The following is a 24,692-nucleotide window of genomic DNA, read 5'->3' on the forward strand; positions in this document are numbered from 1 at the left end:
CTGTAACAATGTGACTGTTTTCTAACAGTGTGTCTGGATTTTATACTTGTTGGGCTACATATTTATTTATTATACAGGCTATACAGAAACTCACATGTTTTATGTAACTAAAGTGTGTAATTATGTGGGCTACAGACAATAATTAAGTTCTAGACTATATTTATATGAAAAACGTGTATACTTACTGCATTTGAATTATTCTAACCATATGTAACCACCTGCATATGTGTTTGAAAAATAAGAAGGCTTCGATTTTGCCACCCTATTTGATTTCTTTGCCACCCTAAGAAAATTTCTCTAGATCCGCCCCTGAACAGTGAACAAATTTCAGTGTACATACCTGTAATTTTGACCTAAACAAAACAACTGACTTAGTTTTTCAAAATGTTTTCTCCATAGCAGAAATCACATCACTGTGACAGAGACTACTTACAGTCCCTTGTAGCCTCACCATGGTCGGAGGGGAAGATTTGCCAGCCTGTGGAAACACAGGGAAGAAAATTATGAACAAACCAAATGCAGATTTCATCATGACAACTTGACTCAAACTATCTGCTTGTATAAATCTGTGTTGAAAGATTTAATCTTGGTTGTGTGGCATCAACAATCACGTCATCTGTCACTGATCACATTATAAATTGTCCAAAACTGTGCATTCATGAAAAAAGGCATAATATGAAGTCACCTCTGTCTTCTCTGTGCTAGGCGTCCCTTTAGTTGTTTCTGGAGATGCAGAACGTGAGGACGATGATGATGATGTTGATGGGGACGACTTCATCTTGACTAGCTCAGCCAGCAGGGCAGGAGCCAAAGTTTTGACGACAGTCTCCAGGTCAGACTGGTTTGATAAGGACTGGAGAGCTAAAAGACCACAGGTGCAAAAGAGATTCACACTTTGGTGGGTGCCAAGTCTCGAAAATCATCTACCGTTTCTGAAAGTTTTATAATAGTAGAAAAAACTATGCTGACATTTCTGGTGGCACTGGTCTTTATTTATCCTTTACATTAGTAAAGTTAAGGTTGTGAGGGGGGAGGAGAACTTTGATCTTAGAAAAACTAATGAGTACATACAAAAAAATAAAACATGAAGCAATTTTCAAACCTGATGTTTCCAGCAGTTTCTTTGCCAAGATCTTTGAGCTGCTTGACTTCTTTCGCCTCGGAGATGACCTCTCAGTCGACGATCGCCTCTCCCAGCTTTTCCTCGGTGATGAACGTTTCTCATCTCTTCTTCTCAGTGAGGATCGTCTCTCGCGGCACCTTGAGCGTGATCGATATCGTGAAGAGGAAGGACGGTCATACCACGAGGAGTCAGAATGAGACCGGGACCTGAAAAAAGTATGGATCAAAGAACTTAATAACTCAGAAACATCTCAAAGCACACACCCAGCATGGATACAAAAGGTAAATGCTGTCCACCAATTAAGTTTTTTCAAGTTGATATTTTTATATATATGTTATATTTCACCCTTTAACAATCCACTGGAGAGCTAAATCTTCTTGATTGATCCTAGTTCTCAAAATGTTTGTTGGACAGACCTGCGATTGCGTCTGGACCTGTACAGAGATCGTGATTGGCTTCTGTGTCTCTCCCTTCGGCGGCTGCGTAATTGAGAACAGGAATGACTGTTCCTCCTATTCTGCAAGTCACGGAGAATACACAGTGCTGGTCCTGCTGGATCTCAGCTCTGCTTTTGACACTGTAGATCACAGTATCATGATAAACAGACTCGAGAACTTGTTTGGGATTACTGGTGTTGTTTTAAAATGGTTTATATCATATCTGTCTGAGAGATCTTTTACTGTTTGCATGAATCATGTCACATCAGAATCAACAGTTTTGCCGTGTGGGGTACCTCAGGGATCTGTCCTGGGTCCAATTCTCTTTTTACTTTATGTATTTCCCCTAGGCCAGATTATTAAGCGCTATAAATATATCTCCTATCATCTCTATGCTGACGACATCCAACTATACTGTTCCTTCAAAATGTCTGAGTTTTATAAATTGTCTAATTTAAGTAATTGTCTGACAGAAATCAACAAATGGTTATATGACAATTTTCTCCAACTAAACTCTGATAAAACAGAAACTCTAATTATTGCTCCAGACCATATGGTCCCAGAAATTAGACAGCATATCAGCTTCTTAGACCCTTACGTAAAATCAAGCCTTAGAAATCTCGGTGTCTTATTTGACAGCTCGATGTCGCTCGAGCAGCATTCTAAGCAGCTGGTCCGAAACTGTTTTTATCATTTACGGAATATTTCTAAACTCAGACTAATGGTATCAAAGCTTGAACTTGAGATGATTATTCATGCTTTTATTTCTTCTCGTTTAGACTATTGTAATGGCCTTTTTACTTGTTTTAACAAATCAGCCTTAAATCGTCTTCAGACTGTGCAGAATGCTGCAGCACGTCTCTTAACAGGCACCAAGAGAAGATCGCATATCACTCCAGTCTTGGCCTCCCTTCACTGGTTGCCTGTAAATTTTAGGTTTCAGTTTAAAATTTTAGTTCTAACCTTTAGGGCCCTGCATGGTCAGGCTCCTCAATATTTATCTGACCTGCTGAAATCACATACATCTTCTCGGGCTTTAAGGTCATTAGATCAGAGACTGTTGGTGGTACCACGCACTCGTTTTAAAACTCGTGGTGATCGGGCCTTTCAGACTGTGGCACCACGGTTGTGGAATTCTCTCCCACTGTCTCTTCGCTGCACGGACTCCATTGATTGTTTTAAGAAACAGCTGAAGACATTTTTATTTAGAAAAGCATTTGATTAATTTCTTCTTATGCTGTTTTTATAGTTTTATTGTTTTACATTGTTTTATTTACTGTTATATTGTTTTATATTCCCATTTTCTGTGTTGTAAAGCACTTTGTGATTTTTATCTGTGAAAAGCGCTATATAAATAAATTTTACTTACTTACTTACTTACGGTGGCGACGTGGGCTGCCGGAGCGGGAATGGCTGCTTCGCCTGTCCCTGCTACGCTCCGAGTCACGATGAGTGCGGGGTCTGCGAGAGCGGGAAAGCCTTCTTCGCCTGTCGCTGCTTTGCTCCGAGTCACGATGACTGCGGGGGCTGCAGGAACGGGAACGACTCTCATGTCTGGTTTTCTTCTGGGAAGTCTCAGCAGACGTTGCGGGAGAGGGCTTGGCACCTGACGCACTAACAAGTGCATTAAAAAGAAAAGCACAGTTAAATGAAAGAAAATGAAAGGCTCCAATGCTGGCATGTTTTTTTATTCGCCAAATGACTTCAAATGAAGATATTTACCCTCGCGGTGATGCTATTTCACCGTTCCACTCTGGGTATCTGTGGAAAAACACAGGTACATTTTTGTCAGATGTTGCCAGGTAGAATGTCCTTAAAAATATATTATTGTTCATTAATTCAAAAACTTAGAAATGTATTCAGCCTTTTAACAATAAATCATTAAGGTGCTTTACAGGAACGCAACAAATATGACAAAGAAAAATGAAAAAATACAAATGAACAGTTCTTAGGAAGCTATCCTAGCATTACAACCCCGACATCATTTCGGCACAACCATGGTTGCGCTGCCCCAAAGATATCGGTTCATAATCACGAAGTACAGAGAAGAAAGACTGACTGCTTTCGCAGAAGTTTGCAGTTCTCGATGTGAAGGCTGGTATTCTGGTGGGAGACCCAATCCTAGTGGTCACAACAAACAACAAACATTTAGACCAGATTCATTATTATCAGGAGCAATGTTTGTCATTGACATCACTTGCTGATAAAAAGGTCACTAAACTTTGCAGTGGCCTTAAAAAAAATCTTAAAATATTAACAGTTAGTCCTTCACTGAACGGAGAAGCATTATAACATTAGCCAGGAGCCTGGATTGCACTTAGAAACCTTCATGGGCCAAAAACAAAACAGGAACAAATAAGCATGACACATTATACCTCTCCTGGGATACAATTTTAAAGATGAAATTATTTAGTATATATGGAAAACACAAGTCAAACATCTGACTACAAACAACCAAAACAAAAGGGTCATCTTAGGCTCTGGATTCTGGACTCTCAGGCTTAGGGGTGGGTTTTTATAATCGATTCATCGATTAAAATCGATTCTGGCTTGGATAACGTAAAATCGATTCATTAAAATCCTGAATCGATTTTTTAATATAAATTTATTTTGCCCAAAATGCCAGAATCTCAGGTGACATCTCACAAAATTTCAAGAACCACCAAACAGTTAAGACAGTAAATGAGAGCAGGAACACGGCTTCTGCACATAGACTTAAACACACAGCGCGACCCGCGGATCAGAATCAGTGAGATGTCGCCTTTCTCACGGTCGGGGCTGAAAGCCGACAGCTCGCTGATTCTGATCTGTCGGCGGGTCCGCGCTGTGTGTTCACGCCCTTTATGCGCTGATTCTAAAGCTGTTAGTTTGATCTCTCTCCAAACAATATTGACCGAACCAGCAGCAAAAGAAGATCCAAACGCTTCACATAAACATCATCATGAATTCACTCTGACTTTTACTGTTTTGCTTCCACCGCGATGCACAGCTCTCTCTCCCTCTCTCTGTACTTCAAGAACAGTTTCCCTTTCTTCATTATTCGCTTGCTTGTTACGCACAAGTCTACTGTTGCTTACAGCGCTGTCGGCCGCTGTTTTTTTCCCTTTTACATTCTTCCGAAAAGAAAACCTCATTTCTGCTGTTCAATACTGAACAAATTAAAACTTTTTAAAATTATTCAAAATGTAAAACGCTTAACCGTGTCTCTAATAAAACCGCTGTAACGTCAGAGGTGATGTTCATATGTTGATTAATGGTTTTCTTTCGTTTTTGATGTACTGCAGAACATTTTTATAAAATCCCAGGCCAGGAAAATCACCTTCATGTTTTTCTGTGTTTTATCTTCAGCTACTTTGACACAAAAGCATCTGCTGTGACGCTTACACCTGTGATAAAGTCTTGCGTGTGTCAGCTTCCTTTTGATTGATACAAAAATATGTAAATGTACTGATCTGAATTATAATATTTCTGACTGTCAAAATTTCCCAGATTTAAATCGAATCGAATTAAATCGAATCGTGGATCGAATCGATTCGGGACCTTGTGAATCGGAATTGAATCGATTCTAGAAATCAGTGACGATACCCAGCCCTACTCAGGCTCTTCTTATGGCATCAAAATTTCCCAAGGTTCCAAGAAGGTCGTCTCAGGAGAGGCCAAGTTTGGATTAGGACAAAATGCACCACCTATGTTGATCACAGTTAGAGTAGCGACAGGAAGATGATGTTGAAATAGGCCAGAAGAGGAAGGCGCTGTTTCTTTGACGAGGAGCCCAAATGTGAAATTTGGTGCAGCAAAGGAAGGCACATCCATAAAGAGAGATTCAACAATCAGTCAAATTAAAGCTGGTGCTTGTGTAGCTCATGACTGGGCGCTGCGCCCAGGGTTCTTATGTTTGTGGTAGTAAAAGTCTTGTGACACCAAAACACTAACTTAAAGTATGAGCAAAGAAAATTAGTATAACACAAAAACAAGGTGCCTACTGATATAAAATAAAGGACCAAACACACTATTGTTCACTCTAGTGACAAAAGACAAAAAGGGGAACTTTTACATTCAGCAACAGTTCCAGGAAAAGCAAAGCTGAATGAGCACTGTGGAACAGTAGCCCAAGGACAGAGACAAATGAAAAAACAGCCATCTTCCAACATTTTCTGATGCACAGGTTCTTCATGCTTGCAGATTCTTCCTCATCACGTCATCTGAGGCCTTGGCTCCATTGTTAGCAAATGCCTTGAATGTCTTCGCATGGGTTTACATCAAGTCAAAAGACATTAAATCTATCAATTGCAAGTACAGACCACTGAAGTTTCTGAAGGTCTCTTTGAAGTAGTTTTTTAAATTACAACATCTGGTAGACATATAGTTAAGTTTAGTCTGGACTGTAATCCTTCAAAAGTTCTGTTACAGAATACTGAATTGCAGAAATATGGGAAAATGTGTCCAAATGTTTGCAGTCCAAGTTGGTAGTCTTCCTACAGTCATCATTATGCAGTAATAGTGAATAAAACAAACCAAATAAACTTTAAAGTAGCATCCATGAAGCTTTTTCAAAACCAAAATCCTATAATGGCATTCAAAGTCAAATAATTAAAAACAATCCCAAAACAAAACAAAAAACATTGCGTTTCAAATAAATAAAAACTGACTGAAAGCAAAAACATCGAACAATCTTCGACTTACCTTCATCTGATTACATTCCTTGTTACATAGAGAGCAGGTATGCGGAAAGACCCTAGGTGAAGTGGCAGTGTAGTCTTGCATCTGGGCCAGCACTGGGATATCCTCTGTCACTTGTAAGGTAAAAGGCAGGTTGTCAGGAGTGATCTGATCTTCAGAGTATGAGATTGGATGTTCCAGGTCCTCTTTTTCAAGTCCAAATTGCATAAGGATGTTCACAGCTGTTTCTGAAGTAGACTCTGCAGAGCCCACAGGTTTGGACTTCTTTATGTCCTCTTCCATTGAAGTCTTACTCCCTTCTGGCCTGCAGCTCATTGGCATAGTTAGCAGTGATGGGATTGTTCCTCCAGATTTTGCAGGAGACGCAGATGAAACTCCAGAAGAGCTAAAGCTGGACCCAGGCCCAAGATGAGGAGGTGTCTTATGAGAGTCTCTCTCTGCCTGCATACTCGACTGTCCATAGCGCCCCTGGGCTGAACTTTGTTTCCCAGAGGCATAGGGGTTATATAAGGGATGGGACATGGTGTTAGCAACCTTCAGAAGGTTTAGTAGACTGATGGCTGCAGCTGTCAGGAAAGGGGGGTGTTGTAGATATAAATGGGGCGCGTGTATTGGTTTGGCCACCAATAGCAATGGCGTTATTTATCTGTGTCAACGCAAGGCGGGCTTTCAGCTGAGCCAGCCGCAAGCATGCAGCTTGCTGTCCGATCAGTAAAGAGCTCCCTGGAAGCCTACCATGTAGGGGGCTCTGTTTGTACCCTGGTGCAGGAGAAGGGGTGTAACGCTTCGATGGCAATGGAAAGCTGGAAAGTTAAAAATAAAGAAAACAAAGAAAACAGGTTAATGAGTTGTACTGGGCCTCAGAATCTTGGAAAGATGAAATCCACACAGATGGACCTGGACTGGTGCAAACTGCCATAAGTCATGAACACATCCTCCTACCCCCTAAACATGATCGCAACAAGCAGGATTCACTGCACTGTTAATGTTAGCTATGTTATATTGCTGCCTCTGTTCGGTGGTGTCGAGCCAAACGGACTTTAACGTGTGTTTGAACGAGCTGACGGTTCACTCGTTAAGCTGAAAGAAAGATGCTTTAATCACAGCAGTCACACATGTGTCCACTGTACCATCTGGGAACTCTTCTTGTGTAGCACTCGTAATAACACAAACACTAAATCCTCCTTCTCTGGTGCTGTTGTGTAGCAGTGTGTACACCTGAGACTGTCACCTGTCTGTCTGTCCTGCACTCTCTCTGTTTCTTTCTCTCTGATTGTGGAATAAAAGTATGAACGTGTGTTTATAAGTTACACTTGTGTCTGAATCCTGCAGCTTATCGCACATTTCATTTCCATGTGTGACAACTGCAAGTGTCCAGAGTGAGGACAGACTGAGGGACCCACTGCTGCACATCATCTGTGAGGCTTTGCACCCCTGATGATCCACCAGGACAAACTCAGCAGTGTGTGAGGAAGAGGAGGAGGAAGAGCCAGCAGCAGCTGACAGATGGAGAGAATAGACAGACTGTTCCCTGTTTGTGAAGGACTGCTAGGAAAGTTTAACATAACTGTCTGTGCTGAATCAGTCTTATTAGGTAATGTTCAAATAATGTTATCATCCCAGTGTTTCCAGTGTGAGAGAAAGTACTCAGGGCCTTCAAGTTACACACTATGAAAGGCAGCAACAAGTTCAATGTTCAGAAACCTAAAGTATGTATCAGCAGCAGAATGGAGCTAAAAATAAATGTTTGTTTCAGTTCTATGAAGCTTTGAGTATTTTGGATCAGTAGCACTGCTATGTTTGTTGCATCATATTGCTGTAATTGTTTATATGCTTTATATATTCTGAGCTAAGTTGATCTATAGTGTTACATCATATTCTATAAGGATGTTATGTGTTTGTAGACTTTCTGCCCAGTTTGACCCATTTAGCAGAAGTCAGCCTGTTTAAGGCTCTGATATCTATTCTGTATGACTTAAAGCAGTTATGACATGGTCTGATTTTCTCACCCAATAAAGGAATATTTCATATATCAGTCTACTCTTCATTCTATCAGACACAGTTACCACAGCTCGCACATTTTCTTTTTACACATATATGTAAGCATTGAGCCAAATTTAGTAATGCCAGCATATTAAACGAACAATATTTGTCTTTTCTATATGATACATCTATATACACACTGTCAAACATACTTGTCTTTGAGTGAAGATTTAAGGAGATAGGAAATATAAATAATTGTAACTTGAATCTTATGGCGTTATTTTTGTGCCACTATTCTGAGCGCAAGTAAAAAGAATTTGAGCATAGTGGCACTAAAATAACGCCATAGAATCTTTACTGAAGCTCAGTATTTGACACAGAGTTCGAACTCACTGCTGTGATAACTAATAATGATTAAGATAATAACTATCATATTGGCCATATTATATTTACATTACCAAAGTAAGATGACTTTAGTCTAGGGCTGAACGATTATGGAAAATAATCTAATTGCGATTTTTTGCCCCAATATTGCGATTGCGATGCGATATGCGATTATTTTTTAAGGTATTTGTCTTCTGTATTATTAAACAAAGACAAGCAATACATCATATAGTATGGCCAATACTATATTACATAAATTTTAAACTGTTCTTTCCTGGAAGACAGACCTCTGTTATGATGACATGAGGTGATGCATGAACTGATGACTGACATTTTTATTTAACTTCTTCAATCACAACAGTATATTTGAACATACACAATAGTTTATTTTTAGCTTACAAACATCTGAGCATAAAGTGCTGACAAGGAACCCTGGTGTAAACATTAAAATGAAAGTCAGTACAATGTGCAGATTGCAGAAATATACATAAAAAAAATCAGTGGCTTTACCACACTCAGTTTTTCGACATCTGTGAACTACTAGACAGTCATTCAATTAAAAAATAATATTAAATAAATAAAACTAATAAATAAAAAATACACACATCTTACTGATCTCTGCAGTCAGTAACATTACACATAAAGTGCAAACATAATAGCAATTGTATAAACACACACACAAACACGCCTTTAAAATTTAAAGGCGTGAAATTGGACGGTCTAGTTCTGATTAGCGTCACCGCTGTCTCGGTGGAGTTTAATAAACTCGGCCGTCTGCTTCTTGCTATCTAAAATATAACCAGACACTGGTGTAAATTCTCGACTGTCTCATACTTCTGTTTAATAAGTTTTCTGTTTGACGTTTAGTCAGCTGTGTGAAAACCAAGGAGGAACCCACCCGGGGGATTAATAAAGTTTTATTTTATCTAATCTAATAACTTTAATCTCAGCCAAACCGATTTACTCACGAACAAACAAAACACTGAAAAAAGCCCAACAATAACATTTTTAGGTTGTCTAAGTGACTTATATATTACGTTTAACCCGAGCAGCGAAACTCCGCGGTGATCTGAAAATGATGTGCCGGGAGTTGTGCCGTTCTCGGCCGCATCAGTAACCCTCGAGCTCCCGGCTAGCTGTCGAGCTGGTGGGTAGCAGACGCCTCTGAAAACGTCGAAGCACTTTTGCAAATATGGGATATCTTGATAAACCGAGCAGATATTTGATGTTTACACTGCTACTTTCTCGCCTGAAAATATGTTAAAAGTTTATTTTGTGACCCAGAAAGATTAGTATGAGTAATTTTAAAACTTAGTAGCGGCCGCCATTGTTGGAAACTGGAGTTTGGCTGGGCCGCGCTATGAATTCTGGGATATGGTAGTAATTTGGACAGCCTTCGGCGCGTCGCTGTGACGTAATCGGTCTACAAATGCGGCCTCAGGAGGATGCAGCCCATGAATTGTATAATATAATCGCAGTATAATCGCAGCCTTTGCGGTTAGAAAATTGCACTTGATCATGTCGCGATATTATCGCAAATGCGATATATCGTTCAGCCCTACTTTAGTCTCATGAACAACATGAGCTAATTGTTATTTACTAGCTAATCTTAAAATGACTGTTCAGTACAAAAATGAAGCCCAACAATCATGTTTTACAGTCGTGTGGTCTCAGCCTCAGATACTTATCACATCACACAAAGCTCATGTAGAAACAAATGAACAAAATATGTTCTACTCCGTTTCTGTCAAACAAAGCTGTATGAAACGTTTCCCGCTTTTAGTATAACGGTTGATAGGCAACCTGGGCAGCGCGAGGGAAGCTAGACCGTCCCATTTCACAAGCCTACAAGCCTGTTTTTGTTTTCTTTACAACAACTCGGTGTACATACCGTGCTTTATATGTGTGTAATCCCTTTGTTCTGGTGTGCTCAAATGTATACTCGCAAAAAACTTCTTGCAATCTACAACTTTGCTAACGGAAAGTAAACGCTAAACGGTAGCCAGGTGACCCAGCGCAACGATTTCCGTTTCAATGGGCTGCCTTCAAAATAAAAGCACGAACGGAAACGGCAAATTTCAAGATACTGTAGTAATTCCACTAAAGCATATTATTAATGTTTTGCTTTTATTCCACTTGTTTTGTAGTGTATTGCATTTATAAAATGAGGTTGCTGTTGTAAAATGTGTGACTTTGGGATATCCTTTAAGTGTGTGAGCTCTCATAAAAAGAAAAAAGAAATTTGTGGGATTAAAATATAATTACATTTTATCATAAGAATCAAGAATCGCACTAACTGTGACATAAAAAATGTGGCATTTTACCCAGCTAACTATTTTAATTGGAATTATGTTTTGTAAAATATATTTTTTGTTTTTATTTTTTGTTTTTGAAGGCTCTGATAGGATGAATTTCTTAGACAACCAAGAAATTGAGGCACTAGTAGCTAACACTGTATTTTAAGCGAAAGCATAATTCTGGCAACCACTACCAATCAGCAATCAGAAAACAAAAATAAAAATAATGATGAGGAAAATGCAAATAGTTCGTCCAATCTGGGAATCACATCAGCTTTAAGTAAATCATGCTAGCTCACTGCATGTGACAATCCCACCACCTCCTAACAAGATTATGTTGCTGTCATTAGAAGGACCACATTGTGTGATTATTTCACCAAGTGTCTGAATAAAATTTGACCAACTAATTTAGTTTGTGTGGCTATTTCTGTGTGTATAGATTAATAAAATGATTAGGTTCCATTCAGTAATCCAAATCAAGTGAGTAAACTTTGGAAATAAATCAGGAGAGGATACATACACATAATTCGGTAGTAGAACGACTTTTAGCAGCTATATCTTGAAGTAATCATTTTCTGTATGGCTTTATCATCTCACATAACTGTGGAGGACATTAGGCCCCTCTTTTAACAAAAGAAACTGTTTATTGGGCTTGATTGCTATTTAAAAGTCGGTGCTATAGTTCGGATATTTTTTCTTTTCTTGTTGCATTACACAGTTTTACTAAAGTAAATGACTCATTGTCTTGATACATGCTCAATCATCCAGGTAAGTACACTGAAAAAAAGGGATTGGCCAGCTCTTGGATTTACGTAAGCATCTTGCGTGTATTTAACACAATTGCCTCATGCTTTAAAGTTAAGTGTAACTACATAGTGTAGAAACTACATGATATGCAGAGAGGCTAGATTAAATTGTTTATATCATGTTCAAGTGAAGTAAGTCAATAATATGTCAATGTTAAATCCCACGACACTGCACGGGTTTCAGACTCGCGCTCTTTAGATCGTGGTTTCAGGAAGGCATCCATCTCAGTCAAGTCGAGCAGCCACCTCTACTGTTTTTTACCAAAAAAAGTAAGTTGGGTGGTTGTTACATTAAAAAAGTCTAACTTGTAATTTGAACACAATAATTTCATGTTTCTATGAACGTAATTAAATCATGAAGAATCTGTACGAAATTCAACAACTTAATTTGTTCTTGTTGAGATGAGCTGATACAATCTAGTGAGAGTGGTTAGTTGCTGAACTCATGAAATTCACAAGATCGCACAAGATTTCAAACTGCAGGAGTTATAAGAGGCACTACACACGCACCACGTGCATGCTATTGCTATTGCTATTTATTGTGTATTATTACAAAACAAAACAATTCTGCATCAAATACAGGAAATCATAGCTTTCCTACATTTCCTAGATTGTTGGCATGGTGGTTAGTGCTGTTGCAAATGGTTGTTTGTTTCTATGTGATAGACTGGTCAGCTGTCCAGGGTGTACCGTGCCTTGTAACCTATCACTTCAGGGTTATTTCCCAGCCCTCCTGCAACCAGGATAAAGATAGAAGGATGGTAGTTGTTGAAGACCCATTCAATTTTTATGGTAACCAGGATCTAGACTTTGTTGAACATTATGTAATATGAAGACAGCATGTAGTATTTAAGTGACCAAGTAGTATTGGGGTAAAAGTTATTGAATACTGTTGAAATAAAATGACAAAATTGTGAAGGATTAAAATATTCCAAGAGCTCAACTTACTTCATCTGAACATGTTTCAATCGCATTTTATGAACACAAAATGCACAGGTTTATTGAATATGAAAAAGTTGTGTTGATTTAACTCAGTTGTTTAAGTTTCTGGTTTGTAAAAATGCTGCAGCTTCAGTGGTGTGGAACTGGTTTAGCTTTCGTCCGTCAGATACACAACAAAGCACTATTTTTGGTAGCGCATGCTAGCAGGCCGTCGTTATTACCGTGTTGTATGGAAAATACGGCACACTTAAAATCAATCCTTTGAATTTTCTGAAACTCGACAGAGCCCCTTATAATCCCGTGCGCCTTATGTATGAACTCTGGTTGTGTTTACTGACCTCGAAACGGTTTTATGTGCACGGCGACTTTGCTAAGCTACAAAGCCGCACCGCTCGATGGATTGTCGGAGCATTACGGCTATCGTAGGCAGGCGCCTCGCGGAGTGATACGTACTGCACCTCAACATGATATTACCGTATTGTGTGTGTATAACCTCTTTTTAAGTTTTGTGGATATTATACATGGTTATGCTGAGGATATGTCGGCCAGTTTCCACTGGAAATGCCTTTTGGTTAAACTGTCAGCGAGGAATTTGCACTGTTACATTTTTATATAACTTTAATGGACATAAAAAAACAGCTGCTTGTTTAAGTGAAAATACATTGATGGGGTTTTTTGCACTAATAAAGTTGTGGAGTTGTAAAGTATTTTGTCTAGTGTCAGTTATATCGTCAGTTATATCGTTATCGCAACTTTTCAAATGTATATCGTGATGAATATTTTTGGTCATATCGCCCTGCTCTATTTCCAGGTCATTCTGAAGCAGCTGGTTGATGCTGCGAAGCACCTGGAGGATAAACACATCTTTCACCGGGACATCAAGAGTGAGAACATTCTAATTGAGACCGGCTCAGATGTACCGCGTGTTCGTATCATCGACTTTGGACTCAGCTGCTTTTTTAAGGAGCGGTCGCAGTACCGCCTCTTCTATGGTAACATATTCTGCTCTTGCTCTTCACAGATGTCACAGTTTTCGCCTTTTGTTTTAGAAGAAATTGCAATTGTGTCTGTTTATTAGGTACAGAAATTTACTCCCCTCCCGAGTGGTACGGGCGCAGTTGCTACAGGTGTGGACCCACCACGGTATGGCAAATGGGAGTGGTTCTGTACGAAGCGTTTCATGCGGGGGACTTTGACACCACGAGCTTCCTCAAAAAGCGCCTGAAATTCAAAAGACATCTGTCCAAAAGTAAGAAAACGTCACACTTCAAGACTGACTGATGGCTTGGACCACTGGAACTATCATCTTCATGTTTTTTCTCTTTCCTTTCTTTCCAGACTGCCGGGATTTCTTGGACGCGTGTTTAACCAAAGTCCCGGAGACGCGGCCGACGCTGGAGGACCTACAGCATCACACTTGGCTGAGATAAGCCTATCACACACACACAAACACACACAATTCAGACGTTATCATTTATGTGTGATGTATGAATTACCTTTCTTTTTTTCAGGAAATAATTTTTTTAATTGGCCCACTTTAAATTTCAGTGTTTTGGAATTCCTGTAACCCCCCCAGCCATCCCAGGAAAGGGGATCTCTCTTTGAATGGGCTTTCCCGAGGTTTCTTCCCGTCAATCTGGCCCCCCCAGGGGAGTTTTTCCTCGTCTTCATAGAGAGCTTGGGCTGGCTCAGGAGCTCCATCAAAACTGTCTTTATTTAATTACTCAAATGTAATCATATACTTTAAAGTAATCAAATAAAAAACAGTAAAAATCTGAAGACTTGAAGTAAACTTCCATTAAAATAAAACTTGTTTAATTCATCTTTGCTGAGGATACTGTGTTATTACTATTTCAAGGATTATGTCAGAACCGGTGCCATTATGGCACCGGATACTGGTACCCATCCCTACCCATCACTAGGGAACAGAACAAACCAGACATCAATTACAACAAAAATGACACTGACCCAGCCAGCATGACTCGTCTGCCTTCAGAAATGTTTAGCAATATTACAAACTGGGTGATATGCCTTAAAGTAGCTTGTCATGTGTTCAGCATTGTCACAGGCTACATTTTAATTAAAACCACAATCTAGTAATGTTCTGTCTTTAACCTTCCTAATTTGTTTTTTGTCCTAACCTAACACTAAACTGCCAGTGAAAACAAAAGTTACATAAATAAAGAAAATTACGGTCTCACACAGGAGTCAAACCCTAGTTTCTAAATGATGTCAGTAATAGGAAATTCTATCTTTAAAAAAAACCAAATTGTTACACCACTTTGTCAGCCTCGCTGGCGTCAAGAATCATTAGTATGATGCTAAAGCTTTAGTAGAAGTTGCACATCAGTTGGTGTCCCCGCCCCTTATCCCCCTTAAAATCCTAACTTGAAGATGCAGAATTTGCTTCCTAGTAATATGGATGTCATTCATGAAGGTAATACCCAAGCAAATAGCAATTTTATTATGATCTGTGCTGCAGTTGTAAGACCGGGCACTCGAATCTTTCCTAAAACCCTCTCCCCACTCCCTACTGACATTGTCGTGATGTTACTGCTTTCTCACTGCAGTCATGCAATTTATTCTATAAAAAGCTCTTACGGTGTGTTCACACCGAACGCGATAGACGCGAACAGAGCGTCAGGTTTACATGTAAAGTCAATGGAAAAGCGCGATGACCCGCGATTGCGGCTCCCGCGAAAATTCGGAAGCAGATTTGTGTCGCCAAAACGCCAAAATGCCTGAAACGCGCGTCAGTCTAGCGCGTTTGGAGCGTTTGACTCGCGAATAAAACCACGTGCGTGAGTTTTTGTGTTGCATTTTGTGCATACGCGCGTTACGCGGCTACCTGGAGTTGGAAAAATCTGAACTCCAGCGTCAAATCGTGCCGCGACAACCAATCAGGAGCCTGGTGACGTGGCTGTGACCTAGGTCAAAGGGGCAGATCCAGCCAAACCCCTTCATTCTTCAATGGAAGGAAGGCTAATCAACGCCGTAGCAAACAACCTGGAGCTGTACGACACCAGCTGCTTTCTGGACCGAGACAGGAATATAAAGGACCGAGCTTGGAGGAAGATATGTGAAGGGCAACCTGGTTCATTCATTTCTCTTAAGTTTTCTCTTAAGTTTTCGCTGACCCGGGGAAGCCGCACAAAAGCTAGCAAGCCACCACTATTTTCCCACTGACGTACAAATACCGTTCTGCTTTCATGCATGTTGTCATATAGGAATATATTTTCTTTATTAATAAGCAGCACACAGTGGTCCCGCTGTCACTGCTTCGCTTTTCCGCTGATTTTCCTTTTCTTTTCTTTTTTTTGCACCGTACAGCATTGCATTCTGCAGCCTGATTGACAAATCTGCTCCGTGTCGTGTCTCCTGCGCTTGCCAAATTTATCATGTTTGGTTTTGATAACCATCACGTCCAATAGAAAAAACAGCACAAAAACACCCATAACTATGAGCCTCATTCGGAAATAGACACCTGCACCGCGAGGGGAAAGGGCGCACGAAAGTGGCGGGCAGATGAAGACAAAACGCGGCATAATAATACTTTTACGTTTTGCAATCTACAAAAGTTTGCACTTTGAGAATCAATTGTGAGAACTGTGACCAATGTTCATGTGTGTGGGGAAAACAGTGTATAAAGTGCGTGGCCAGGGGCTAGTTATTCTGAGAACCCCTGCTGCAATAAAGGAGGGACCACTGTATATACTTTCTCTGATTATATTCAACCTGTTAGCATTTAATACTGTATTGATAGAGCCAACTGGTTCTGCAGCAGAGCATCCCCTGTTGCTTCTCCTGGCTCCCCAGTCCCTGAGCTCCTGCTGCTGCACCCACAGGTATGTACAGCAAGCACTGATACCTTTTTAGTCGGTGGGATTGCCTTGTGATCACCTTTACTAAATATCTACAACCAATCTGATTATATCCTGTTTTTGTTTTTTTTCACTGTTGAAATTAAAATCTAGTAGCAGCCTTCTCATTTCTTTGTGTTTTGTGCTGTTTTACAGGCCCACAGAGGAGGACGGCTCCGAGGCAGATGAGGGACGGGTCCCAGGACGGTCCATCGGCGGTGGAGCTGGCCATCCTGGAGTCCCTGAAGAGACCACACCAGTCTCCAATGGAGCATTTCCTCCTCAGCCTTGTTCCTGCTCTGGAGAGCAGCTGGTCCTTTTTATTCCTGTCTCTCTGTAAATACTTATATTTTATATATTTATGTTTAATGTTTTTCTGTTTGAGAATTTTAATATTATTTCAAATAAATTTTTATAATGACTAATGTCTCAGTTCTACTACACAGCAAATGTTGGCACACGACTTGACACATGTAGAATTTATTTCATATTATACTAATGACAAAATATACTAATACAGTGGGATGCAAAAGTTTGGGCAACCTTGTTAATAGACATTATTTTCCTGTATAAATCGTTGGTTGTTACAATAAAAAAGGTCAGTTAAATATCATACAGGAGACACACACAGTGATATTTGAGAAGTGAAAAGAAGTTTACTGGATTTACAGAAAGTGTGCAATAATTGTTTAAACAAAATCAAGCAGGTGCATAAATTTGGGCACCACAAAAAAGAAATACAATAAATATTTAGTGTATATCAAAGTGTGTGTCTCCTATATGATATATGGGGTGCCTTTGTCTGGACGTGCTTCCCATCCAGAGCTGCACAGCACAGAGGGAAGTTCCAGCGCTCCTGGAATCCCTCTGTGATGGACCGCCAGTCTCCAGGTGAAGGCGCAGCCATGAAGTCGTCCACTAGAAAGTCCCAGATGGCCGTCGCTATTTTCGACGTCGCAAACATTTTCTTAAAACCCTACCTCTGTCTGGAACTTTATACCATATTTTCTCTCGTTTTGGTGGCTTTAATTTTACTTTAAATTGTAATTACAATGTTGAGAAACTCCCTGTAAAGCTTTCATCCTTCCATAAGCAGGTCCTCTTAGCGTGGACCCTCATTTATAAACACAACTTCTCACCTCACAAATACCTCATCTGGAACAACAGAGAGATTTTATAGAAAAATAAATCACTTTTCCTGGAAACTTGGCTCCAAAATGGGATCCTATTGGTGGCTCAGCTGGTTAGTAAAGAGGGACAACTACTTACTTACAACGACTTTATTGCACTATATAATTTTCCAATCAGTGTTCAGGAATTCTCAATGGTGCTTGGTGCCATACCCTCAGGGACTTTAATGTTATATAAAAACACTGACAGCTCGATCTCTACCTCAGTCACTCTCCCTGATCCAGCTGAGTCACCAATAGGAAAAATCTGCTTTTCACAGGAACTTGGTAACAGCAATAAGAGAATACGTAGTTTATTCCAAGAAGATATCGTCTCTCTCCCATATATAATATCTTATTGGAACCGATTTGTTCCAGATATCAAGTGGAAGACAGTCTGGATGGTCCCCCATAAATATTTGATTGTAAATAAGGTGAAAGAAGTCTCTTTTAAAATTCGACATAAATGTTATCCAGCCAGTCACTACATGGCCAAATTTAAAAGGGACATAAATACTAATTGTACTTTCTGTGGGGATCATCCAGAAACTGTGACACATCTTTTTTGGTACTGTTCTTTTACACAGAGATTCTGGAAGGAATTTAGCAGCTTTGTTATTGTCCATATTTTAAGGGAGTTTTCTTTACGATGGGAAAATGTTTTATTCTGTTTCTTTAAGTTCCCCAAGAAGTATGAGAAATGTTTTTTTATGATAAATTTCTTAATACTTTTAGCTAAATTTTTGATCCATAAATGTAAGTTTACTAACAAAACACCATATTTCTGTCATTATTTTAAGGATGTGCACATGCACATACAATCAATATCAGACTGCACCAACAAAAAGGCTCAAAACAATATATGTATGTGAATTTTTGCGTGTATTCTTATAATTGTTACCTTTTTCTTTTACCCTTGGCTTTTATATTTATTTACGTATTTAAATATGATTTTTTTAAAGTAATGCTGCGAGATGGACAGTTAAATAAAGGTTTCATTGAATAAAAAAAAGATTTAAAGATGACTGGTGGCGGAAGCAGAGCACAGACTGTCTGTGAGAATCTATCGCCATCGTGTGGTGCAGAGATATATTGCCATTGAATTTAGACAACGAAAGCTTGGCTCACAGAGCAGCTGCAACAAAAAACATTAAATAGCAACATGATATATTATATTATATTATATTATATTATAGTGCAAACAGTGCAGGCTTCAGCTCTGGGGAAGAAGCTGTTCCTCAGTTTGGGTGGATTCCGTCACTCACAGCGTTGTTAGCCCTCTTGTGCGTGCAGACTGCAACCCCCCCACTGTGCTTTGCCCTGATATCTGCAGTGTGAGGTTGGATCGCTCATTTTCATCCTCACACTGATGCCACTTATTTCGGTCTTTGTTTGACATAAAAGGGCATATTTGTCACTTTATTGCAACTATATTTGCACTCTTGAGCTCCTTCATTCACTGACTGATCATAAAGTTATTACTTGCGTTATGTATTCATCCTTTTGAACATAATTAATGAAGCCACATGTAATCACTAAAATTTGTATTTTGGGTACAATAAGAGAGTTTCGGATGTAACGCTGTTTTGTTTTGTTTAAATTTCACCAACTTGCTGATGCCCACGGTTGTGAGTGCGGCTTCTTGCTGTACATGAGTGGATGGTTGTAAATCACATCACAGATGCCAAAAACCTCTCAAACCAAGCCCTCTTGCCGGTGATGCTGTGCGCAACCTCGTGACAACCACATCACTGATACTAACTCCTGAGCTGACCGTATGTTAACATGCGCCACAAATAAGGGTCATATTTGGATTTAAAACAGTCACCGAGAAGCTTCCACTGAATGCTGCTTTCCCCTGCATGACACTGAAATCATTAACACATACTAACCCTCCATACCCTGTAGGAAACTCACTTCCTTGGAATAACATTTCAACAGGGAAAGAGTTGAGAGCAAATGTCCTTCTCTTGAACCTTCTGTCAGTCAGACAAGTGTAGCTTGAGCTTTTGTTTGCACAGGACAGGATTAACAATGGCGACATAAACGAGCTAAGGAAGCATAGAAACTGCAGAAAGGGCGTATGGCTCCTGTGTCAGTGAATCCAAACTACCTCTATGTTTGAACAATCCAGTTACACAGCTCAAGAAAATATTACTCTGACAGAAGGAAAAGGCAGTATGTGTCTCAGTAGTACTAAAAAGCTATTATATCAAAACGTAAAGGGAAAACAGTTTGATGAGCTGTATAGTGAACTGAAACTGAAACAAAACGAAGCCTATCATTAGGAATACTGACTTTTTACAGCTTCAGTTCTTTTTTCACTCAGTAGGTGGCAGCAAACTACAAACAATGGTTGCATTTTACACTCATCCGTTTTCATTAGAGGCAGAAGCCAGAAGCACATCCAGGTTTAGGTCTGCTGCTTGGTGCTACACAGAAACAGGCTGAACAGACTGAAACTCACATGAATTTGGACGAATCGAAGTAAGAATGTCACTTCTGCTCAATTGAATTGATTATCATGACCCTCACTAAGAGCCACTTAATAAGTTAGGAGTAATGTGCCAAAGTAGTATAAATATTTGAACTTTTGGCAAATCCAGCAGGTTAATGAAGTGATTTCACATCATGTGTTCAAACGGCTTGTCAGTTTTTAATATATCCCATGTGTGCATACTTAAGCTTTAAAAAAATACAGTCCAATGACCTGATAGATGCACTGTAAACCCGAATCAGTTGACTGAACTTAAAACATTTGTGGAAACTGATTACCTCAAAAGTTTTAAGTACACAAACTCATCTTTTCTAAGTATGGGGTACTCAAAATTTGTATTTATTGTTAACTTAAAAATTTTAAATTATATTTTTATTTTATTAATTGAGCTTTACTTAAAAACTATATACTTTAATTTTAATATTTTTGTGTTTTTTGTAGTTTACTATTTTGATCCAACACAATGCAATTATATTACAAACTAAACGCAAATTATATGATTATTAATTAAAAGAAATTTATTATTAAATGTTTGAGTGTAGACTAGTAAAAAAAATTAGAGAAATTCATTTACTTTACATTTTGTTTATTTAACATTTTTTATGGAAATGTAAAAACATCACTTAGTGTTTTTATAAAACCACTAACATGGACATTGGCACCATAAAGTGAGCATTATAAATTCAATGTAGAACATGTATCTTTTTATAAAATCACAAAGGACAACATCAGTCCTAATTGCATCTTTCTCAAAATACATAAATTCAAAATAAAAAGTCAAATACTAATCACTTTTGTTTGAAAAAGAAATGAAAAACAATTTTATAAAATGGGTACAAATAAAGATGATCATCTTCCAAATAACCAGAGCAAAGTTAGGTAAACTGATGGAGTTAAATCCACCCAAAGTCTGTAGTAAACTTAAAGTGCTTTAAATAAAGTGCTTAAAACAAAGTGCTCAGTAACAGAGTGCATGTCCTAACAAACATTGCCTTATATTCCTTCCAGAACTACTCTTTCAGCAACAAATCATTTTTAAGAGCATGTAGGCAGGGTTTCAGAGGTTTGCCGTCAACAAGCCCCATGAAGATTTTTTGGACAAAGGTAAATGTGTGAACGAGCTTCCTGGGGTAGTCTAAATGCAGAGCATAGATCAAGCCAAACAATAAGGCAAATGCATCTGCAAATCTGGGAATATCACGCATCACCAAGTCGCCTTCCACCACAATGGCCATGCTTGAGGAAGTAAAATGGACTGGACTGGTCTGGGAAGCGCCGTCGGTAACCACTGTGAGAAGGGCAACTGGAGTGTCAATGAGGGTCGACTCATCCAATGTGTCCGCCTGGAATAGACACAGTATCAATAAGTAAGGTTGGTTTGAGAGAATGTGACAAGCAAGACCTGTAATCTAGCAAAAAAATTCAGCAGTGTAGTGGGTTACTTTGTAACGGGTTAGGGTACTCTACTTTTTTGAAAAATGTACATTAACGCGTTAGCTTCTTGCATTACATAATTAGTATGTTTGTTATTTTTCTAAAAAAAAAAAAAAAAAAAGAAGTCATTTTTTATTTTATGACTTTATCTCAAAAAGAAACTAAATCTTGACTTCAGCCTTGTTTTTGGGGCCACCTGCAGCATAGCCGAAGTGCTGTGATACGCCTGTGCCCTGCTCCTGACCCTGTGTGTGTGTGTGAGGGTTTTCTAAAGAGAGGGTATTTTGCTTGTACAATTTGGTAGCTGCTAGGGTATTAAATTGTATTTAAAAAAATCCATGGTGTTTTATCTCACTGGCAGAATTTAAGTGATGCAAAAATACACTTACATTACATGTCTTAAAGAATTCTGGGTCCTCCTCCCGCAGGTATACAGGAAGGGCACGAAGCACTGCAGTGCGTTTCACGTTGATATCAGGCGCCTCCTAAAAAGGGAAAAGAAAAGTTCATTGAACACAAAGTTTTCAGGTGTCATTCTTTTGGGGAGAATACATGTTTATGAAACTGCATGACATGTGACTCTACATAATTTTGGAGACATTTCTTTTAAGACACAACCTTTCTGTCTCTTATGACAAAGAGTCTGTATCTTACTCATTTGACAAAAATCCTACACAGTATTTTAAAGTAACATACCAGATCAGAGCTGTAATCTGTATAAAACACAGATGTTCAAAGCAAGGAAAAATTGAGTTTTTATCAGTGAAACTTTTAATTTGTGTTAATTTTATCATTATCAATATTCACCTGAAGATCATAATGATTCAGGATGGTTCGCAGAGCCTCTGATATCTTGCCAGTCCGTGCAGCCTTCTGTCTGTATAGAGCCATAAGTCGTGGTGTGTGTCTGTCAAGTTCAGCGTAGAACTGGTCAGTGATAATTATATACTCAGCCATCATTACAGCTTTCAAAAATTTCAAAAGTACACTGTACATTTCATGACAAAATAAACACTTAGCATGGTAAAAAAAAAAAAAAAACCTTACAATTACTGCTGTTTACTTTGAGTGCAGTCTTGAATTCTATGGCCGATCATCCAACAGTCCAAAACATAGGTAAGAATTTCAGATGTTACAAAGTCACAGGCCATCATTCCATTTAGTCATGGTAAACAGTAACCCTCTTTTAGTTTTAAGTTTTTACCATATAATCAACATTGTCTCACCATGTATAAATTCTGTTAAGTTGGAAAAAAAAAAAGAAAAAAAAAAAAGCACAGAATACATATGAATTTACACTGCAGTTATTTTAAAAAACCAAGCCAAACTGCGGGATAAATCTTTGCAAAGACACATTGTTATGCAATAGTACATAATACATCAGTGAGATACTTGTAATATTACACAGAACTTCTACTTACAAACTACTTCTTTTACAGGCTGCTGCTTAAGATAGAAGTTGCCACTGCTAGCTAAGTCACTTTTGAATGATGCTAATGAGAAGAAGAAAAAAACCCGGCCGAACAATGAGGCTGCTGTTGTAAAAACGCCAACTTTCTTGCGTTGGCAATGGGTCGTTAAAATATCACTAAGACACTTTCTTTATGTGCAATTCTTATTAAAACTGTGTTTTAATCGGTTAAAACTGTAAAACTGACGATATCATCGGTTTGAAAAAGAGCGCGAACAACAGCGAACAACAATTCACTACCTGGGTCTGTGCTGTTTAACACAACAGCGCATTCAAAAACAAGTTAATGGCTGCAACATATTAATATACTTGCTTTTTTACGGAAAAAATAAACATAACGAAGGTTCCGTTTTACTTACAAGTTTCTCCAAATGTGCTCTCCGGTCGCTCGAGAAGGGCAGCCATATTGAACAGAATTTTCTGTCAACGTCGTTCAGGTTAGAGAGAAAACGTCATGACGTCATGACGTACAAATGCGGAGCTCGAAAAAAAAACATTTACTCAAAAATCATAATTAAAAAAGCAGTATTTACTCTTAACTTCTAAGCCATGTACAATTATAACTGTTTGAATCGTTAAGAGAACAGAAAAGTTTTAAGTTGTTTCAACTTTGTGACGCATTTTAATTGTTGTATCCACAAACTTTATAAGTCAGGTGGACTGTTGGGGTTTACAGTGTGTTTGCTGAACATTGTGGTTTACATCAGCACTTAAACTAAAACATAAAGAACCTGTTTTGTGCGGGCTGTTCGATACCATGAAGCAAGACCTCTGAACATCTCAGTTTTTACACACACACACACACACACACACACACACACACACACACACAACAGGAGTTATAAGGTTAATGGGCATCCAGTCAGTTAGCTAGTAAGTACTTTGGGTTTAATATTGACTCCAAATCTCCCGAACACTATGTCGATTTGAGAATGCAAGACCGAAACAGCGAGACCAAGACCGAGACCAAAGTCAGTCGAGACCAAGACCACGTAAAAGTGGTCTCGAGACCAAGACCAGTCTCGAGACATCCAACTCTAGATAATATCTCTTGGGTGGTATGGGAACTCCTTGGTGTTCCCCTGGACAAGCTGGAGGAGGCAGCTAGGGCAGGGGTGGGCATTCTCAGTCCACGAGGGCCGGTGTCCCTGCAGGTTTTAGATCTCACCTTGGGTCAACACACCTGAATCACATGATTAGTTCGTTACCAGGCCTCTGAAGAACTTCAGGACAGGTTGAGGAGCTAATTTAGCCGTTTAAATCAGCTGTGTTGGTTCGAGGACACATCTAAAACCTGCAGGGACACCGGCCCTCGAAGCCTGGAGTTGCCCACCCCTGAGCTAGGGAGAGGGAGGTCTGGGCTTTTCTGCTTAGGTTGCTACCCGGCCCCAGAGAATCTGAAGAAAATGGATGGATGTATAGATGTTCCAGGTGTGTCGCCATGTGGGGAAAAATGCTTCAACACATGGTTGGGTTGGTAGTGTACCGGGGGCTTCTATTTAGGACTACGCTTCCTCCTCACCATCACTCAGCAATCATGTTTTCCCAACTGCTCGGGAAAATCCGATGGAAGAGAACTGACGGGGCCTCCGGAGCTACAAACAAGCTA

General features: G+C 39.3%; 2 protein-coding genes and 1 long non-coding RNA gene across 6 annotated transcripts; 1 reads left to right on the top strand and 2 right to left on the bottom strand.

The window, feature by feature from the left end:
• Window positions 1-432: 432 nt before the first annotated feature.
• LOC145428718 (uncharacterized) lies at window positions 433-1,240 on the bottom strand. The gene is made up of 3 exons (XR_013909029.1): window positions 1,103-1,240; window positions 686-861; window positions 433-478 (listed from the first exon to the last, which is right to left on the bottom strand). It is a non-coding gene; the product is annotated as an uncharacterized LOC145428718 (long non-coding RNA).
• On the top strand, window positions 471-17,171 carry LOC145428717 (serine/threonine-protein kinase pim-2-like). 2 transcript variants are annotated; one of them, XR_013909028.1, is made up of 6 exons: window positions 471-898; window positions 1,239-1,404; window positions 13,464-13,644; window positions 13,731-13,901; window positions 13,991-16,497; window positions 16,669-17,171. XR_013909028.1 is itself a non-coding variant. In XM_080301314.1 (4 exons), the coding sequence occupies exons 1-3, from the start codon at window positions 13,413-13,415 to the stop codon at window positions 14,080-14,082; spliced, it is 495 nt and encodes a 164-aa protein (XP_080157440.1). In that variant the 5' UTR covers window positions 12,982-13,412; the 3' UTR covers window positions 14,083-16,497; window positions 16,669-17,171. The 2 variants fall into 2 exon arrangements, 1 of the variants encoding a protein (XP_080157440.1); XM_080301314.1 differs by lacking the exons at window positions 471-898; window positions 1,239-1,404 and having other exon boundaries at window positions 12,982-13,644.
• A 3,576-nt stretch (window positions 17,172-20,747) lies between these two features.
• On the bottom strand, window positions 20,748-23,529 carry LOC113007910 (uncharacterized). 3 transcript variants are annotated; one of them, XM_080300218.1, is made up of 5 exons: window positions 23,443-23,529; window positions 22,660-22,695; window positions 22,420-22,519; window positions 22,002-22,097; window positions 20,748-21,521 (listed from the first exon to the last, which is right to left on the bottom strand). In XM_080300218.1, the coding sequence occupies exons 3-5, from the start codon at window positions 22,501-22,503 to the stop codon at window positions 21,189-21,191; spliced, it is 513 nt and encodes a 170-aa protein (XP_080156344.1). In that variant the 5' UTR covers window positions 22,504-22,519; window positions 22,660-22,695; window positions 23,443-23,529; the 3' UTR covers window positions 20,748-21,188. The 3 variants fall into 3 exon arrangements, with proteins under 3 accessions (XP_080156344.1, XP_026000746.1, XP_026000745.1); XM_026144961.2 differs by lacking the exon at window positions 22,660-22,695 and having other exon boundaries at window positions 23,443-23,524; XM_026144960.2 differs by lacking the exon at window positions 23,443-23,529 and having other exon boundaries at window positions 22,420-22,752.
• Between the last annotated feature and the right edge of the window lie 1,163 nt (window positions 23,530-24,692).

The sequence above is a fragment of the Astatotilapia calliptera genome, chromosome 1 (genome assembly GCF_964374335.1).
Source record: "Astatotilapia calliptera chromosome 1, fAstCal68.1, whole genome shotgun sequence".
Taxonomy (NCBI): Eukaryota; Metazoa; Chordata; class Actinopteri; order Cichliformes; family Cichlidae; genus Astatotilapia; species Astatotilapia calliptera.

Excerpts from the sequence above, each read along its gene's own strand:
- LOC145428717 (XM_080301314.1), top strand. The coding sequence starts at position 13,413 with ATGTATATCGTGATGAATATTTTTGGTCATATCGCCCTGCTCTATTTC. Across the intron at positions 13,645-13,730 it reads GCAGTACCGCCTCTTCTATG|GTACAGAAATTTACTCCCCT; the intron begins GTAACATATTCT and ends TCTGTTTATTAG. Across the intron at positions 13,902-13,990 it reads CAAAAGACATCTGTCCAAAA|ACTGCCGGGATTTCTTGGAC; the intron begins GTAAGAAAACGT and ends CTTTCTTTCCAG.
- LOC113007910 (XM_026144960.2), bottom strand. The coding sequence starts at position 22,608 with ATGTACAGTGTACTTTTGAAATTTTTGAAAGCTGTAATGATGGCTGAG. Across the intron at positions 22,098-22,419 it reads TGAATCATTATGATCTTCAG|GAGGCGCCTGATATCAACGT; the intron begins GTGAATATTGAT and ends TTCCCTTTTTAG. Across the intron at positions 21,522-22,001 it reads AATTCTTTAAGACATGTAAT|GCGGACACATTGGATGAGTC; the intron begins GTAAGTGTATTT and ends TGTCTATTCCAG.